The sequence below is a fragment of the Salvelinus sp. IW2-2015 genome, linkage group LG14, assembly GCF_002910315.2.
Source record: "Salvelinus sp. IW2-2015 linkage group LG14, ASM291031v2, whole genome shotgun sequence".
Taxonomy (NCBI): domain Eukaryota; kingdom Metazoa; phylum Chordata; class Actinopteri; order Salmoniformes; family Salmonidae; genus Salvelinus; species Salvelinus sp. IW2-2015.
In genome coordinates, this window is record NC_036854.1 from 7915694 (window position 1) to 7934154 (window position 18461).

The following is an 18461-nucleotide window of genomic DNA, read 5'->3' on the forward strand; positions in this document are numbered from 1 at the left end:
TATTAGCATTTTCTAACCAAAAAACAATGTAATTCAATGTCCCCCAGTTAGCAAAAACTAAATGTCATGCCCAAATATTCTAAAATTAACTTCAAACCAAGTCGTCGAATTTTGAGTATGTATTCAACTTTAAAAGAATCCTGAAAACATTGGACCTGTGATGTTTTAACATGTTTATTCAACCCTGGTCATGGGCCTAAACCACGTGAAAATATGGAGAATTGCAGGAAATTTGCTTTAAAACAGATTGTTTGGGGGGGCCTGGCTGAGGGTGGAGCCATTGACGATATGAAATCACACTCCAAGCTACTCCATTTTCAAAAATTGGCAGCCTTTAACTAAGAAATTAGCAAATTCGGATTGTAAATTGCATATAGGTAGGTGGGCGTTCAATACATTTGGGGTTAGAATATTAAAGCAAACGCGTAAGTGTTCATTCGCAGCAGAGTTTTGCGCGAAAGGAAAAAGGAATGTTCATTTGTGGACGGGGATAGGAGTCGTCTTTCTCCGCCATTTTGTGACAACAAGAAACGGAAAACATAGCTAGCAAAGAACCGACCACAGGTAATTAGCTAGCTGAACATTTGGGGGAGAAAACAATTTAAGCCGATGCATATTGACATTTATTTGAGGTCCTAATTAAAAGTAGGCAACACTTCCGTGTAGACTGAATTCAAAAGTGGCTTGTAACGTGACGCTGATCAATGCGAGGTGTTAATTGTATATTTTATTTTTTTAACATGCTCGCTATTCCGTTAAGCTAGCTAGCTACTTTTAGGTAACAGTTGGAAAACCATTGCATATTTATCCTGCTAACTCGATACTTTAAAATGACACCTACATATTAACCGTTTTAATAGATTGTGGTTTTTAGTTAGCTAACCTTGAAGTAACTAACTAACGGTAACACATTAAGAGATCAGCCAGCTAACGCTAACAGTAGTGCAAATCCACAAAATGTAACATGGATGCATGACGGCTAACGTTAGAGCTAAAGCTCGCAAATAATGCATCAGACAGGCATATGCAAATTCAGATATTTTTATTATTTCAACTTGCTAACAACTGTACCTAGTTAGTTGGTGCATTATATGGTAGCAGTAGCTAACTTAACTAGCTAGCTAATCATGTTCACACTGAAAGTGAAACTGCCAACCCACGGTGCCGTTGCGGTGTGCGCCTCAAAGGAACTGCGAAAAGAAAGTTGTCCGAATATTTGTAAGATCTGCTGTAGCTAGCAGTTCATTCGACCTCAAGTATCATTATTGAAACGAACGTCTTGCTTTTGAAGCTTACACTGAATTAATTACTACTGCTTTCACTTTCCTTTCAGAGTTCAGAATGACGAATGAGGAACCCCTTCCAAAGAAGGTGTGAGAGAGACTCTATTAGGAAACCAAGTGTTGATCATGTTATGCAGCTAAAGACTTCTACTTGCTGACTAGAGTATTCCTATCTTCCTCATTCAGGTTCGCCTCAGTGAATCTGACATGAAGACCCTGACCCGAGAGGAACTGTGTGTGAGGTAAATGGATAACACTACTGTAGATGGAGGATTGGACAATTCTGTTTGGATGTCAGGACAAGTGTGTTCAATGTTAGGCAGGACAATAGAACAAGTCAAAATTCACCCAAGGCTGAAAATGGCAAAAGAACGTTGGCTAAACTGGAACACTAGCGCGAGCCCATAGCAAATGAATGGAATAAAACGTTCGCAGAGCCTGTTTTGGCTGGAGTGACGCATAGAATTCACTTTTGCCTAAGTGGCACAACTACAATCTGTTCTTTGGACGAAACTGAAAAATAACAACTAGAAAGTAACATCTGCACCTCTGGTGCCAAGTGTGCTTATGTCTGCATAACGAGTAAGTAGGGGGGGGAAATGGCAACTTCGGACTATTTCTGGTCTAGTGTTTGATGACAACGGAATACACTGCCCAGCCTTACATAATTAGAAAGAGGAGATTATCATTATTAAAATAGTGTCCGACTTGAAAAAATCTAAATATACACATTGCGAGATATTTGGCAAAATACACCAGCATGCCTCTCCATAGGAAAACATTGGGGGGAGCTCAGCGTTCCAAGGACAAAAGGTATTTTGGGTCTAGCGTTTAACAACGGAATACACTGCCCAGCCTTACATAATTAGAAAGAGGAGATTCTCATGATTAAAATAATATCCAATTATAAAAAATCTAAATATACACATTGTGAGATATTTGGCGAAATAGACAGACATACCTATATTTCCCTCTAGGAAACAATGGGACAACCTCAGTTCCATGAGTAATTTTTTTGTTGCTTACCTTTTAACTACAAACATCGTGGGCAGCATCATCTCCCTCACAAGGTTTAAGCATCAGCTGTCAGAGCAGCTCACAGATCACTGCACCTGTAAATAGCCCATCCAACTACCTCATCCCCATACTGTATTTATTTATCTTGCTCTTTTGCACCCCAGTATCTGTACTTGCACATTCATCTTCTGCACATCTACCATTCCAGTGTTTAATTGCTATATTGTAATTACTTCGCCACCATGGCCTATTTATTGCCTTACCTCCCTCATCCTACCTCATTTGCACATACTGTATATAGACTTTTTCTACAGTATTATTGACTGTTTGTTTATTCCACGTGTAACTCTGTTGTTGTATGTGTCGAACTGCCTTGCTTTATCTTGGCTAGGTCGCAGTTGCAAATGAGAATTTGTTCTCAACTAGCCTACCTGGTTAAATAAAGGTTAAATAAAAAATGTTAATAAAAATTAAGCTGGGAATAGAACGTTCGGAAGGGGAGTTAGTGCAACGGTGCTCAATAGAACTAATAGGAGCTGGCAGGGTGAAAAATGTCGTAAAATAAGGCCTGTTTTTTTGTGTGACTACTTCAAAACTACGGCAGGCAGCTGGGGCATATGGTAATTTTATGAAACTGGGCTCCACAGCAGATGCAATGAACTGGTTTTTGTCCGATAAAAGCATTGTTAAAAATGTCATGTGTCCGGCCTAAAAATGTGTTCATGTTTATTATTTGTTCTTTAGGTGGAAACAACATGAAGCCTATGTCCAGGTCCTGGAGGTGAAATATGCTGATCTGAATTGTAAGCGGTCCACAAATGTAGGCCTACTCCAACATTTCATAAAGTCATCATTCGATACCAAACTTTGGGGGGTACAGATCCACACTATTGAAGTTTATTTTTGTTATGGTATCGAGGAAACCACCAGGTACAACCCATAATCCGTAAACATGGGCACCCTCATAGATATTATCCTGACCAACTTGCCCTCCAAATACACCTCTGCTGTTTTCAATCAGGATCTCAGCGATCACTGCCTCATTGCCTGCATCCGCTATGGGTCCGCGGTCAAACCTAATAATCCCCAGTTTACAATTGGCTCATTCATCCCCCTCCTCTCCCCTGTAACTATTCCCCAGGTCGTTGCTGCAAATGAGAACGTGTTCTCAGTCAACGACCACCTTTCATCACTGTCAAACGCTCCCTAAAACACTTCTGCGAGCAGGCCTTTCTAATCAACCTGGCCCAGGTATCCTGGAAGGATATTGACCTCACCCCGTCAGTTGAGGATGCCTGGTTGTTCATTAAAAGTAATTTCCTCTAAATAAGCATGCCCCTTTCAAAAAATGTAGAACTAAGAACAGATATAGCCCTTGGTTCACTCCAGACCTGACTGCTCTTGACCAGCACAAAAACATCCTGTGGCGGACTGCAATAGCATCGAATAGTCCCCGCGATATGCAACTGTTCAGGGAAGTCAGGAAGCAATACACACAGTCAGTCAGGAAAGCAAAGGCTAGCTTTTTCAAACAGAAATTTGCATCCTGTAGCTCTAACTCCAAAAAGTTTTGGGACACTGTAAAGTCCATGGAGAACAAGAGCACCTCCTCCCAGCTGCCCACTGCACTGAGGCTAAGCGACACGGTCACCACCGATAAATCCATGATAATCGAAAATTTCAATAAGCATTTCTCTACGGCTGGCCATGCTTTCCTCCTGGCTACCCCAACCCCGGCCTACAGCCCCGCACCCCTCGCAGCTACTTGCCTGAGCCTCCCCAGCTTCTCCTTCACCCAAATCCAGATCGCAGATGTTCTGAAAGAGCTGCAAAGCCTGGACCCGTACAAATCAGCTGGGCTAGACAATCTGGACCCTCTCTTTCTAAAATTATCCGCCGCCATTGTTGCAACCCCTATTACCAGTCTGTTCAACCTCTTTCATTTCGTCCGAGATCCCTAAAGATTGGAAAGCTGCCGCGGTCATCCCCCTCTTCAAAAGGGGTGACACTAGACCCAAACTGTTACAGATCTATATCCATCCTGCCCTGCCTTTCTAAAGTCTTTGAAAGCCAAGTTAATAAACAGATCATTGACCATTTCGAATCCCACCGTACCTTCTCCGCTGTGCAATCCGGTTTCCGAGCTGGTCACGGGTGTACCTCAGCCACGCTCAAGGTACTAAACGATATCATAACCGCCATCGATAAAAGACAGTACTGTGCAGCCATCTTCATCGACCTGGCCAAGGCTTTCGACTCTGTCAATCACCGTATTCTTATTAGCAAACTCAATAGCCTTGGTTTCTCAAATGACTGCCTCGCCTGGTTCACCAACTACCTCGCAGATAGAGTTCAGTGTGTAAAATCGGAGGGCCTGTTGTCCGGACCTCTGGCAGTCTCTATGGGGGTACGACAGGGTTCAATTCTCGGGCCGACTCTTTTCTCTGTATATATCAACGATGTCGCTCTTGCTGCGGGTGATTCCCTGATCCACCTCTAAGCAGACGACACCATTCTGTATACATCTGGCCCTTCTTTGGACACTGTGTTAACTAACCTCCAGATGAGCTTCAATGCCATACAACACTCCTTCCATGGCCTCCAACTGCTCTTAAACGCTAGCAAAACCAAATGCATGCTTTTCAACCGTTCGCTGCCCGCACCCGCCCGCCCGACTAGCATCACTACTCTGGACGGTTCTGACCTAGAATACGTGGACAACTACAAATACCTAGGTGTCTGGCTAGACTGTAAACTCTCCTTCCAGACTCATATCAAACATCTCCAATCCAAAATCAAATCTAGAATCGGCTTTATATTTTGCAACAAAGCCTCCTTCACTCATGCCGCCAAACTTACCTTAGTTAAACTGACTATCCTACCGATCCTCGACTTCGGCGATGTCATCTACAAAATAGCTTCCAATACTCTACTCAGACTGCATCCAATTTGCTATCACAGTGCCATCCGCTTTGTTACCAAAGCGCCTTATACCACCCACCACTGCGACCTGTATGCTCTAGTCGGCTGGCCCTTGCTACATATTCGTCGCCAGACCCACTGGCTCCAGGTCATCTACAAGTCTATGCTAGGTAAAGCTCCGCATTATCTCAGCTCACTGGTCACGATAACAACACCCACCCATGGCACGCGCTCCAGCAGGTATATCTCACTGGTCATCCCCAAAGCCAACACCTCCTTTGGCCGCCTTTCCTTCCAGTTCTCTGCTGCCAGTGACTGGAACGAATTGCAAAAATCGCTGAAGCGGGAGACTCATATCTCCCTCACTAACTCTAAACATCAGCTATCTGAGCAGCTAACTGATCGCTGAAGCTGTACATAGTCCATCTGTAAATAGCCCACCCAATCTACCTACCTCATCCCCATATTGTTTTTATTTACTTTGCTTCTCTTTTGCACACCAATATCACTACTTACACACCATCTGCTCATCTATCACTCCAGTGTTAATCCGCTAAATTGTAATTACTTTGCTACTATGTCCTATTTATTGCCATACCTCATGCCATTTGCACACACTGTATATATACTTTCTTTTCTATTGTGTTATTTACTGTACGCTTGTTTATTCCATGTAACTCTGTGTTGTTTCTGTCGCACTCCTTTGCTTTATCTTGGCCAGGTCGCAGTTGTAAATGTGAACTTGTTCTCAACTAGCTTACCTGGTTAAATAAAGGTTAAATAAAAAATTTAATAAAAAACTTGGCTCCTTTTCAGTTGACACATGATGGTGAGGTTAACTGTTATTTCTGTCCTTTCACTATCTCAGCGAATGATGTGACGGGGCTGAAGGAGTCTGAGGAGAAGCTGAAGCAGCAGCAGCAGGAGGCGTCACGCAGGGAGAACATCCTGGTCATGCGGCTCGCCACTAAGGAGCAGGAAATGCAAGAGTGTACAGTACGTATCCCACTGCAATACGTCCTGCTGTTTTCCCAAATGAGCAGACTGCAGGATATGTAGGATGTAGTCCTTCCACTTGGCCCTCCATTTACACGTTCATGCATGCCTTCACCATACATTGCATTCTCAAAGTAATCTGATCCCTTTACTTTTTCCACAGTTTAATACGTTAAAGCCTTATTCAAAAATGTATTTAAAAAAATCCTCATCGATCTGCACACAATATCCCATAATGACAAAGTGAAACAGGTTTTTAGACATTTTCGTAAATGTATTTAAAAATAAAAGACAAATGCCTTTATGAGACTTGAAATTGAGCTCATGTGCATCCTGTTTCCATTGATCATCCTTGAGATGTTTCTACTACTTGATTGGAGTCCACCTGTGGTAAATTCAATTGATTGGACATGATTTTAAAGGCACACGCCTGTCTATATAAGTGCATGTCAGAGCAAAAACCAAGCCATGAGGTCGAAGGAATTGTCCATAGAGCTCCAAGACAGGATTGTGTCGAGGTACCGATCTGGGGAAGGGTACCAAAATATGTCTGCAGCATTGAAGATCCCCAAGAACACAGTGGCCTCCATCATTCTTAAATGGAATAAGTTTGGAACCTCCCAGACTCTTCCTAGAGCTGGCCGCCCAGCCAAACTGAGCAATCTGTGGAGAAGGGCCTTGGTCAGGGAGGTGACCAAGAACCCGATGGTCACTGACAGAGTTTCTCTGTGGAGATGGGAGAACCTTCCAGAAGGACAACCATCTCTGCAGCACTCCACCAATTAGGCCTTTTATGGTAGTGGCAAGACGGAAGCCACTCCTCAGTAAAGGCACATGACGGCCCGCTTGGAGTTTACCGAAAGGCAACTAAAGGACTCTCAGACCATGAGAAACAAGATTCTCTGGTCTGATTTAACTCTTTGGCCTGAATGCCAAGTGTCATGTCTGGAGGAAACCTGTCACCATCCCTACGGTGATGCATGGTGGTGGCAGAATCATGCTGTGTGGCTGTTTTTCAGCGGCAGGGACTGGGAGACTAGTCAGGATCGAGGGAAAGATGAACGGAGAAAAGTACAGAGACCCTTGATGAAAACCTGCTCCAGAGTGCTCAGGACCTCGGACTGGGGCGAAGGTTCACCTTCCAAGAGTACAACACAGGAGTGGCTTCGGGACAAGTCTCTGAATGTCCTTGAGTGGCCCAGCCAGAGCCCGGACCTGAACCTGATTTGAACATATCTGGAAAGACCTGAAAATAGCTGTGCACAACGCTCCCCATCCAACCTGACAGAGCTTGAGAGGATCTGCAGAGAAGAATGAAAGAAACTCCCCAAATACAGGTGTGCTAAGCCTGTAGTGTCATTTCCAAGAAGACTTGAGGTTGTAATCGTTGCTAAAGGTGCTTCAACAAAGTACTGAGTAAAGGGTCTGAATACTTATGTAAATGTGATATTTCAGTTTATTTTTTATAAATATGCAAACATTTATAACCTGTTTCTTTGTCATAATGGGGTACTGCTAAAAACCGCTCCTCGCTTATAAGGGGAAAAAACTACGGCTCCAAATTTGCTCCATTCATTCAAATGACCATTTAACCAACACCCATCTATTTTTGTGACTACCTAGACCAACCATCTGGTTTTGAAGGATTAAAACCAAACCATATGATTTGAATGACAAGTATTTTAATTAACATGAAAAGGTGACTGTAAGAAGCGCTCAACATTTCAAATAGGCTATATGTCGTAATAAACAGCATATAAACACTAAATAGGTCAGGAGCGAAGGAACAAATGTATTATTTAGGCTAGATTATTAGCCTGTTATATCAAGGTTATAGCCTGCAAAGAAGAGCAGGCCAGCAGCAGGGTATCCTCTCTGCGCTTGCAGAGCCACTGGAGATGCAAACACCCTTCGGGCCACTCTTGCCAGGCTGGGCAGGGATGCAGATGTTTATTTATTTTTATATAGATAGGCCTAAAGGTTTTTAGCTAAAATAACCCTATCAAAATGGAAAGCTCCTTGAAAGAGGTAATATGCCAGGTCTATTGGGCCAAAATCAATAGAACAAAAATGAACAGATTTGTTTTTGGTTTGCTGTTGCTACAATGACACAGCTAGCTACCCACCTTGTTCCTTTCTCTTATCATGTGAACGTAGTACACCATGCTTTCAGCATACGTGACTTTTCAGATTCCACAATGATTCTTTAGTTGTGAACACTACATCGCCTACTTGGTCCTCCATCCTTGTAAGTCACCTTAATTTTGCACTGGTGTGTTTTATCAGTTTCTTTATGAAAATATTTTGCTAACTCCATGACAGTAGCTTAAGCAAGGGGCTATAGCAGCACACAAGTGGCCTACAAATGCATGTTGGGACGGGCATGCCTTGAGCTTGTGAAGAGAGCGGCATTTAAGCGGGCTAGAGGGCCTTTGGAAAACTCGCTCTGCGCTCCAGTCAAATTGATTCACTGCTAGTTTAAGCTTTAAATATTGAAAGATATACAGTATATGGACAATGTGACGCCTTGGCAGAGCTCTCTCTCTGACTGACAGAACAGTGGCTCACCCAACAGCTTTACAGCAGCATATGCCATCCATTTTGTCCATCAACTGAGGTCAATCAAACTGACTCGACCAGTTGGGTACATCAAATGTTAAGTTGATCAAATCAAGTTTTATTGGTCACATACACATATTTAGCAGATGTTATTGCTGGTGTAGCGAAATGCTTGTGTTCCTAGCTCCAACAGTGCAGTAGTATCTAACAATGTACACATCTAAGAGTTATGGTGCACAAGATGAGTCCAGTAATCAATCCAAAGCTATCTTTTTTAACTTTTACTTGGTACTCATCCCGGATCCGGGAGCACCCCCCACAGTAAAAAAGCTGACTAGCATAGCCTAGCATAGCGTCACAAGTAAATACTAGCATTAATTATCATTAAATCACAAGTCCAAGACACCAGATGAAAGATACAGATCTTGTGAATCCAGCCCATCATTTCTGATTTTTAAAATGTTTTCAGGGAAGACACAATATGTAATCTATTAGCTAACCACGTTAGCAAAAGACACCACTTTTTTTACTCCACCAGTTTTTACTCCATCAGTAGCTATCACTAATTCGACTAAATAAAGATATATATATATAGCCACTAACCAAGAAACAACTTCATAAGATGACAGTCTGATAACAATATTATGGTATAGCATATGTTTTTTTAGAAAAATTTGCATTTTTCAGGTATAAATCACAGTTTACCATTGCAGCACTATCACAAAACTCACCCAAAGCGACTAGAATAACTACAGAGAGCACGTATCCTAATTACTCATCTTAAAACATTTCTGAAAATACACCGCGTACACAAATGAAAGCCCACCATCTTGTGAATCCAGACAATATTTCAGATTTTCTAAGTGTTTTACAGCAGAACACAATATATCGTTATATTAGCATACCACATGAGCTAACATCACCCCAGCATTGATTCAAGGCAAAAAGCGCGATAACGTTATCACCACCAAATATATAAATTTTTTCACTAACCTTCTCAGAATTCTTCAGATGACATGTCCTGTAACATCATATTACACAATGCATATAGAGTTTGTTCGAAAATGTGCATATTTAGCATCACAAATCGTGGTTATGCTATGTAATCAGTCAAAACATGGCATGCATTCTGGCCGGCGCCATCTTGGAAGGGCACCTAAGTTTACGATTATTTATCGATTAGATTGACAAAAAAAATACAGGTTGGACAGCTAATGAAAGATGCATTGGTTATTAATGCAACCGCTGATTTAGATTTTTAAAATTAACGTTACTAGACATACAGTGTGCGTTGCAGCCAGACTAGTGCCGCAATAATGGCCGGAAAATGCGTTTACATTTTTCCACATAAATACGGAATAAAATCATAAATAGCTCTTACTTTTGGACGAGCTTCCATCAGAATCTTGGGCAAGGTGTCCTTTTGTCCAAAAGAATCGTTGCTTTGTTGTAAAACGTCCACTTCAACTTCGGAACTAGCAGCTAACAGTAGCTACCTGGCACACACATGTCCAAATCCTCAAACGCAATACTACGAAAATTCCGAAAATAGCAATATACTCGCATAAACTGATATAAATCGGTTTCAAATAACTTCGTTATGATGTTTCTAACACCTATACCGAATTAAATTACAGACGGACATATCTAAGGCCGATAACTGAGCGTTTCAAAATGGTATCCTGAGGTCTTGCGTTGAGTAATGGCGGAAGTCGAAAAGAGAGCGCACCTCGTTCCTTGCCCTTTTTATAAGCTCTGAGAAATACGTAGAAACACCATTTCACTTCTCATTGGTTACTGACATCCAGGGGAAGGCGGGTGCAGTTCATTTCGATCCATAGGGCACACACAGAGCTTTAAACTGATCCGAGATCAGAGCCTAGTTTTCAGACCTTCGCATGTCCTGTCATGATTTTCGCTGTAGAAAGAGTTCTGGTTCACCCACAGACATAATTCAAACGGTTTTAGAAACTAGAGATTGTTTTCTATCCAATAGTAATAATAATATGCATATTGTACGAGCAAGAATTGAGTATGGGGCAGTTTAATTTGGAGACGATATTTTCCAAAGTGGAAACAGCACCCCCTGTATTGAGAAAAGGTTAAACTAGTCTAACAAGGTGTCTTGAAATCAAGCATTTTTCAGTAATGATTTACAAAGGTATATGAGTATTGTGTAAGCATGGTATTGTTTTCAGCTACGGTAATGGCCACTGTGTTATAGCTCTGTTAGGAGCCAGATTCATTGCCTCTTATGCAGGGGTGAAAGTAAGGTGGTCCGGTACTGCATTCTGGCAAAATAAATAGTGGGGGTATGCCGTACCGGTAAAACGTGAGCTTATCACAATTAATACAACATGCCCCAAAAAATGTATAGGCTACTACACCATTATTTGACACTACTGCATGTCCGCCACATGAAACAGAGAATTGACTGGAAACCGGGTGGTATACGCTCCAAATTGTGTTGCGGTTTGAGTAGAATGCTTACATTTTGCCACGGCGGAGATGAGTGGCTGAGGCGCTTGTGGACAGTGCGGGCTGATCAGTAGCCGAGACCAAGGCAAGCGGACAACAGTGGATGCATCAATTCAGGCTACAAGTGTAGGCGTAATGACAATTGCAGAATGTCATTACATTCTGTTTTGCAGTGGTGGAAAAAGTACCCAATTGTCATGACTCAAGTGAAAGTCACCCAGTAAAATACTACTTGGGTAAAAGTCTAAAAGTATTTGATTTAAAATGTACTTAAGTATCAAAATAATCGCCAAAATATACTTAAGTACTAAAAGTACAAGTATAAATAATTTAAAATTCCTTATATTAAGCAAACCAGACGGCACGATTTTCTTTTTTAAATTTATGGATAGCCAGGGGCACACTTCAACACTCAGACATCATTTACAAACAAAGCATTTGTGTTTAGTGAGTCTGCCAAGTCAGAGGCAGTAGGGATGACCAGGGATGTTCTCTTGATAAGTGTGTAAATTAGACAATATTCCTGTTCTGCTAAGCATTCAAAATGTAATGAGTACTGTTGGGAGTCAGGGGAAATATAAGGAGTAAAAAGTACCTTATTTTGATTATAAATGTCAAGTAAAGTTGACAAAATTATAAGTAGTAAAGTACAGATACGCCAAAAAAACAGCTTTAGTACTTAAAAGTATTTTTACTACTGGTGTTTTGTGACTGAAGTCTCTTTCCATTTGTCAAATTGCAGATGCACTGCTGGGGTTTGGATGCTAAAATCAGTATGTAAGAAAGGGATGTACGTGGGTAACCTACAGGAGCGCCTTTGTTAAGTGATTGTTTGACAATCCGGTGAAAACATAATGACTTGTTGTTTATGCCACATTAAAAGGCATAGGCGGCATGTCCATAAGGTTAGGGGAAGCTTCCCCTAAAGTAAATTGAATGAAATTGCCAAAATTATATATCCTAAAAGCTTACTCCTTTCTATACAGAAATACATAAAATCATTCAAAATAGGCTACTACATCAGAAAGCATGATTTCACCACAGAGGATCATTAGGTTGGAAGGGCCCGCAGTTTTGGCAGCGTGTGCTGCAAATACCAAATAGATTGTTGAGTGAAAAGCAGAAAGAACCAGTCAAGCATCACAATATTTAAAAATACAATCGTGGATAAACTGTTTGGAAAGCAAATGGCTGTTGCTGTAAAGAGATGACAATGAAAAGACTCCAATCTGTTTTTTTAGTTATCAAAATTCTTATTGGTACCAGCGGAGAACATCGGTCATATCCCCGGTGAGTGTGCACGTTCACTGTCTTTATCAATGGGTCAGTGCCACTTGTTTTTTTTTTTTTAAATGTGTGCGCGCACTTGGGTGTCCCGTACCGATAAGAAATGACATCTACTTTCACCCCTGCTCTTTTGTAAATTCAGTCAATGTTAATTTATTGGGAACTTGTACAAACCTAAGGATGGATTTTCTAAATGGAGTTTGTGCTTGTGCCTTTTATTGACACCTCTCTCTTTTTCAACCTGCAGACCCAGATCCAGTACCTCAAGCAAGTCCAGCAGCCCAGTGCAGCCCAACTACGGTCTTCCATGGTAGACCCAGCCATAAACTTATTTTTCCTCAAAATGAAGGGCGAACTGGAACTGACTAAAGACAAACTGGAGCAGGCCCAAAATGAACTGAGTGCCTGGAAATTTACACCAGATAGGTAAAGACGATCAAAATAACTCTTCCCCCCCCCCAAAAAAGCCAAGACCTCCTCACACCCCCCACCCCCACTGCAGGCATGCAGGAATCATGGTGGGGGGGGGGCAAGGCTGAGAAATGCTGTACTCGCCACAAGACTCAAACTTTACCAAAAACTCAAACCCAAACACACAAAAAAAACTGCCATCCATGTTTTGTGTACTCTTGTACTGTTCCCCCAGCTACATATCACATAATCTAAACTGAATGAAAAAGACAGTATGGTCAGGTGACACTTGTTTCAGCTCTATCTCACCGTCCAGGGGCCCTGAAGGAGTCGGAACTGTTCCTGAAGAGGTGGTCACGTCCGAGACGGATATGCCCTGCCCCCCCTCAGCCGAAGCCAGACAGTTGCCTTATTAAATGTGGGGTTATGGTGGAGAATGAGGCAGTCTTGAGCAATCTGCCGGAGCAGGGAGAGCACCCCTAGCCTAAATCACCAATTGAACATTTGAAAGACAATGCCCCGCTAGCTAAAGACATTTTAACAGTGGAAAACAGCTCACTCGTACCCGCTAGTGCTCCTGAGACTCTAAGACTCTTGGACAGATTGTAGAATACAATGAAAATACTGTGGGGAAAGTTCTAGAATAAGCTGTAAGACTTTGGAAGGAGGGGCCAGTAGAATGTTTAAGAATCTGGGGAAGGAGCCAGATCCTTAGTCCAGAAGTGACTATGGTTGAGGCGTGGGCGAGCGAGGGTCCGATCGCCTGTGTCTGATCATGGGCCCGCATACTGGTAGAGTGTATTTACATGTTTTATTTTGTGAGTTTCATATGCTGCGGTTTCATTTACTTTCCTCTTTTGGTTCTCTGATGTGCTCTTGTGCTCGCTGCAGTGTGTCAACAGAGCTATTTGCTCTGTTAGATTTGGTGCCCATGAAGAAATAACTGGTAGGCTACGATGATTCCAAATTGTTTTTTCTAAAACCTATACACACTGCAGTTTGTGCTTGAGTGTTATTTTCTCATAGTGATTACAAATGTGTGAAACAAGTAATGTTACAACTTCATGAGAATGTACAGGACCAGTCAAAAGTTTGGACACCTACTCATTCCAGGGTTTTTCTTTATTTGTACTATTTTCTACATTGTAGAATAATAGTGAAGACATAAAAACTATGAAATAACACACATGGAATCATGTAATAACCAAAAAAGTGTTAAACAAATCAGAATGTATGTTATATTTTGAGATTCTTCAAAGTAGCCACCCTTTGCCTTGATGACAGCTTTGCACACTACTTTGGCTACTTTGAAGAATCTAAAATATATTTTGTTTTGTTTAACACTTTTTTGGTTACTACATGATTCCATATGTGTTTTGATGTACAATGTCAAAAATAAAAACCTTTGAATGAGTAGGTGTGTCCAAACTTTTGACTGGTACTGTATTTATTCAGTGCAATATATTGTTATTTGTGTAATTTGTTGTTCACCTCACTTTTCCCCCCCTAGCCAATGACCTTTTTGAACGTTTTTATGTTTGGGGTGGGGGGGGTTCAATTCCAGTTAACATTCTAGGGATGATATGAATTGTTTGTCATAGTAATCTATGGGCAGTCTGCAATTAATTGATTGATTTTCAATTTCAAACAGCACAACTAGGTAAACAGCCTATATCCAGCCTTGGATATCTGGCCATCAATATAGGCTAGTTACAACACTCGTACAGTTAAAATTACATGTGCCTCACCCCAAAAGAAAATAATGCACATGAGTTATAAGGTTTTGTCCACAGTTTTCTTTGCAATATCCATTGATGTGCTTTGAATTATTGTTCCGGTAATGTATAATGCCTTGTATTGGATAAAGAGTTCAAAAGTAAAGATTGAGGTTGGGTGGGAACAACTGGTAAAATTGCAAGGATCTGGGGTGTGGTTGCTGAAGAAGCAATGATGAGGTATGATTCAGTGGAAGTAACATTACATTTGCTAATGGCAAGCAAAAATAGTTGATCGCCCTTGAACTATTCAGGTAGCAACCAAAGTAACAAGATTGTGTGTTTTTATAATCCTCAATCGGCTGCTCCTTCAGTTTCTGCTAAAGGCTCGCACCAAATGTGGATATAGCGTTCATCTGCTGATCGTTCAGCGCGTGTTTTAGGGACCGACGGCTGTAGACGTCTGACTGACAAACATTTTCCACCTGATTCTACATGTAAAATCGGTGTGCACTCTGTTCGCAAATTGCGTTGAGGTGCTAATTATTCTCAGCCAGCAAACGCTATTGGTGTGTCTGAGCCCTAAGTACTATAGAAAAAATCTAATGTTTTGTCGTAACTACATTTATATCTCCGGTGACCTTGACCACAGTGCTGACTAACTCATTGGTTGGTTATGACAGACTGGGATTTTTGATGGTGTCGTTTGCTGTTGAAAGTACAATTAGGCGTGTAGGTTGCTGAAATCGGGTACTTTAACTCGGTGGGTCGTCACTTTAACTCGGTGGGTCGTCATCCTGCTGGGCAGTGTAGGCCTGCTTCTAGGAGTAGAATGTGCATAGGGGTACTCAAAAGGTAAAGGTACTGTATGCTACTTTATAAGAATGTTGCTGTTTTTATCATCTATGGGGACTTTGCTGGTATCCTTTGCTGAGCCCAAAACTGTCTCTGGTATCTTCAACTGTACTCTTTTTGGAAATGGAAACTTGCTGTATGGATGGACCAAATTTATAGTGGATGGGATGGGTGGTGTTCCAGGTCTTATTTGCAGTCGTGCAGGTGTACATCTGATCTAAATGTGGTTCCTGTAACGCTTAACTCTCTAATTTGATCATCTGTGGCTCATGACTGCAAAAATGACAACCTGGAACAACACCTGGTTGGGTCACTGGACTGATTGGGCTGCCCCTGTCCTTGCCTGTGGGCGGTGTTTGGCTGGGCCCTGGTTCATCTTGTGATTTGAGGCCTGTCTACCTTGCAGCCAGACGGGGAAGAAGCTCATGGCCAAGTGCCGGATGCTGATCCAGGAGAACCAGGAGCTGGGGAGGCAGCTGTCCCAAGGACGTATCGCCCAGCTGGAGGCAGAGCTGGCCCTGCAGAAGAAGTACAGTGAGGAGCTGAAGAGCAGCCAGGATGGTGAGAACACAATAGCCCACCTCCATCTACCGTCAAATAGCATCTGCATTTATATTTTGCCAAAAAGGTTCAGCTTGAAATGTAACATTTCAGCACAGCGAAGACCCATGTGTGCTTTGTAGCTCCCCTGGTTATTAAACTGTGCTACATTAAAGTGTGGTCTGTAACCTCTGCATTGGAGAAGCTGTATTCTCCTCCACATGTATTCAGCAGACCAGTACATTCAGATGCAGGAACTTTGTTACAGCGTTTCTTAGACATGTTTCTAATATTCAATTAAACCAAATGTATTTTCCTCCTGGCAAAAAAATATAACTGTTTGCCAACATTTAACTGGTGCTCTGTCTTGATCCTGACTGTGTTCCATCTCCCTGTTTTCTGACCAGTGGCTTCGTCTGTTGTCTGTTTCTGTCCCTCCCAGAGTTGAACGATTTCATCATCCAGTTGGATGAGGAGGTGGAGGGCATGCAGAGCACCATCCTGGTCCTCCAGCAGCAGCTCAGGGAGACCCGTCTGCAGCTCTCCCAGAACCCAGCTCAGGCTGCCTCTGTTGGGGCAGGGCCCAGCAGGACTTCACCCTCCTGCTCCTCTGCCGAGCCCCCCAGCCAGGCCGAGCAGACCTTCACCCCCTCCGTCCAGCCAGGGAAAGACTGCGAGAGGGTCTCCAACGGACCTAGCAACTGTAGCTCGTCCTCCCAGAGGGGCGCAACGGCCACCCCCAGCCTGTACCGTGAGGTCAGCAGCACAGAGGAAGACTTTCCTCTGTCTCCCATGGTCTCCAGCCCCGGCGAGGGCGAGACTAAACTCTCCAACCACTCAGAGGCGGCGGGGGGCCTGACTAGTGGCGGTGCAGGGGTTTTCGGGAGCCAGCTGAGCGCAGGTTACGAGAGCGTGGACTCCCCTACTGGCAGCGAGACGTCCCTGACGCAGCACTCGAATGACACAGACTCCAACACCGACCCCCATGAGGAAAAGGCTGTTCCAGTCGTCAAGGGCAACAGGACTGCAGGGTTGCGGCACGCTCAGAACGGCCTGGACTCAAACGGGGGCGCAGTTTTGTAATGTACTTTATAATAACACGTATGTCTTTTTCTTTTTATATGAGACCCAAACAAAAACAATGAACACATAGTCGGTAACAGTACTGTTGTCCAAAATTTGTGTATTTCCCCCCCTCTTTCCTTTTCCTATCGTGATACCCCTGCCACAACTTAAAGAAAATAATTGCATTGCTAAACCGGAACATTACGTGAAATATATGTAGATTTGAATTTAGTTTTTTGTATGATTCAAGATAAAATAATATCTTCTTCCATCTCTTGTTTATTTGAACCCATAACATTCTTGTTTGAACTCATGACAAACTCAAATTGTCACATCTGGTGGTGTATTCATGTTCAATAAAAGTCAAACCAGTTCACTTTAGGAGCTTTGCAGTGTTCAAGGATTTCATCTTTTAGTTGTTGACCTGTTTTTTTTGTTTTTTTTTTCAGTTTGTAAGAGTCCATCCGTGGCAAAATAATGTTTCAGTTTGACTTGTGTAGTTTCTACGCAATGTACCTTGTTTAATTCATTATTCTGACTTCCATCCTTTTCATGTACTGACCAATATCAATAAAGACTTAAATATGACCATGATTGGATTTTTCTTGTTTTTCAACGTAGGTACTGTTAAGCCTTTCTCAATTTAATTGAAACTGTACAAAACATTTAAGAACACCTTCCTAATATTGAGGTTGCACACCCCCCCCCCCCCCCCAATTTGTCTCGGCATGGACTACAAGGTGTCGAAAGCATTCCACAGGGACGCTGGCCTATGTTGACTCCGTTGCTTCCCACAGCTGTCAAGTTGGCTGGGTTTCCTTTGGGTGGTGGACCATTCTTGATACACACGGGAAACTGTTGTGCTTGAAAAACCCAGCAGTGTTTCAGTTCTTGACACAAACTGGTGCACATGGCACCTACTACCAAATCCTGTTCAAAGGCTCTTAAATATTTTTCTTGCTCATTCACCCTCTGAATGGCACACATACACAATCCATGTCTTAATTGTCTCGAGGCTTAAAAATCCTCCTTTAACCTGTTTCCTCCCCTTCATCTACACTGATTGAAGTGGATTTAACAAATGACATCAATAAGGGGTCATAGCTTTCACCTGGTCAGTCTGTCATGGAAAGAGTAGGTGTTCATAATGTTTTGTACACTATTTCCTGTATTGTAGGGAAGCAGAGAAGCTACAGCTAACTTTCTACAATTCTACACATTTTGTCATGGAGCAAAGAGAAAAATTTGCAGTTTTATAGCTATTCTAAAAAATGTGCCGTGTGGCTGGGTTTTTTGCATTTTTAAAACACACTTCCTGCTATTCTACACATTT

General features: G+C 42.3%; 1 protein-coding gene and 1 non-coding gene across 6 annotated transcripts; both read left to right on the plus strand.

Annotated features, from left to right (window-relative positions):
• Positions 1-258: 258 nt before the first annotated feature.
• Positions 259-17716, plus strand: LOC111972636 (pre-mRNA-splicing regulator WTAP). 5 transcript variants are annotated; one of them, XM_023999648.2, is made up of 8 exons: positions 259-564; positions 1334-1371; positions 1470-1525; positions 3045-3103; positions 6091-6218; positions 12790-12968; positions 15930-16084; positions 16506-17716. In XM_023999648.2, exons 2-8 carry the CDS (start codon positions 1342-1344, stop codon positions 17144-17146), a joined length of 1248 nt encoding a protein of 415 aa, XP_023855416.1. In that variant the 5' UTR covers positions 259-564; positions 1334-1341; the 3' UTR covers positions 17147-17716. The 5 variants fall into 5 exon arrangements, with proteins under 5 accessions (XP_023855416.1, XP_023855417.1, XP_023855419.1 ...); XM_023999649.2 differs by having other exon boundaries at positions 259-377; XM_023999650.2 differs by lacking the exon at positions 259-564 and adding an exon at positions 600-1218.
• On the plus strand, positions 16175-16309 carry LOC111973616 (small nucleolar RNA SNORA22). The gene has a single exon (XR_002878601.1). It is a non-coding gene; the product is annotated as a small nucleolar RNA SNORA22 (small nucleolar RNA).
• Positions 17717-18461: the final 745 nt, after the last annotated feature.

Coding starts and splice junctions, on each gene's coding strand:
- LOC111972636 (XM_023999648.2), top strand. CDS start 1,342: ATGACGAATGAGGAACCCCTTCCAAAGAAG. Junction 3,104..6,090: donor GAAATATGCTGATCTGAATT/GTAAGCGGTCCA, acceptor TCACTATCTCAG/CGAATGATGTGACGGGGCTG. Junction 12,969..15,929: donor TGGAAATTTACACCAGATAG/GTAAAGACGATC, acceptor TCTACCTTGCAG/CCAGACGGGGAAGAAGCTCA.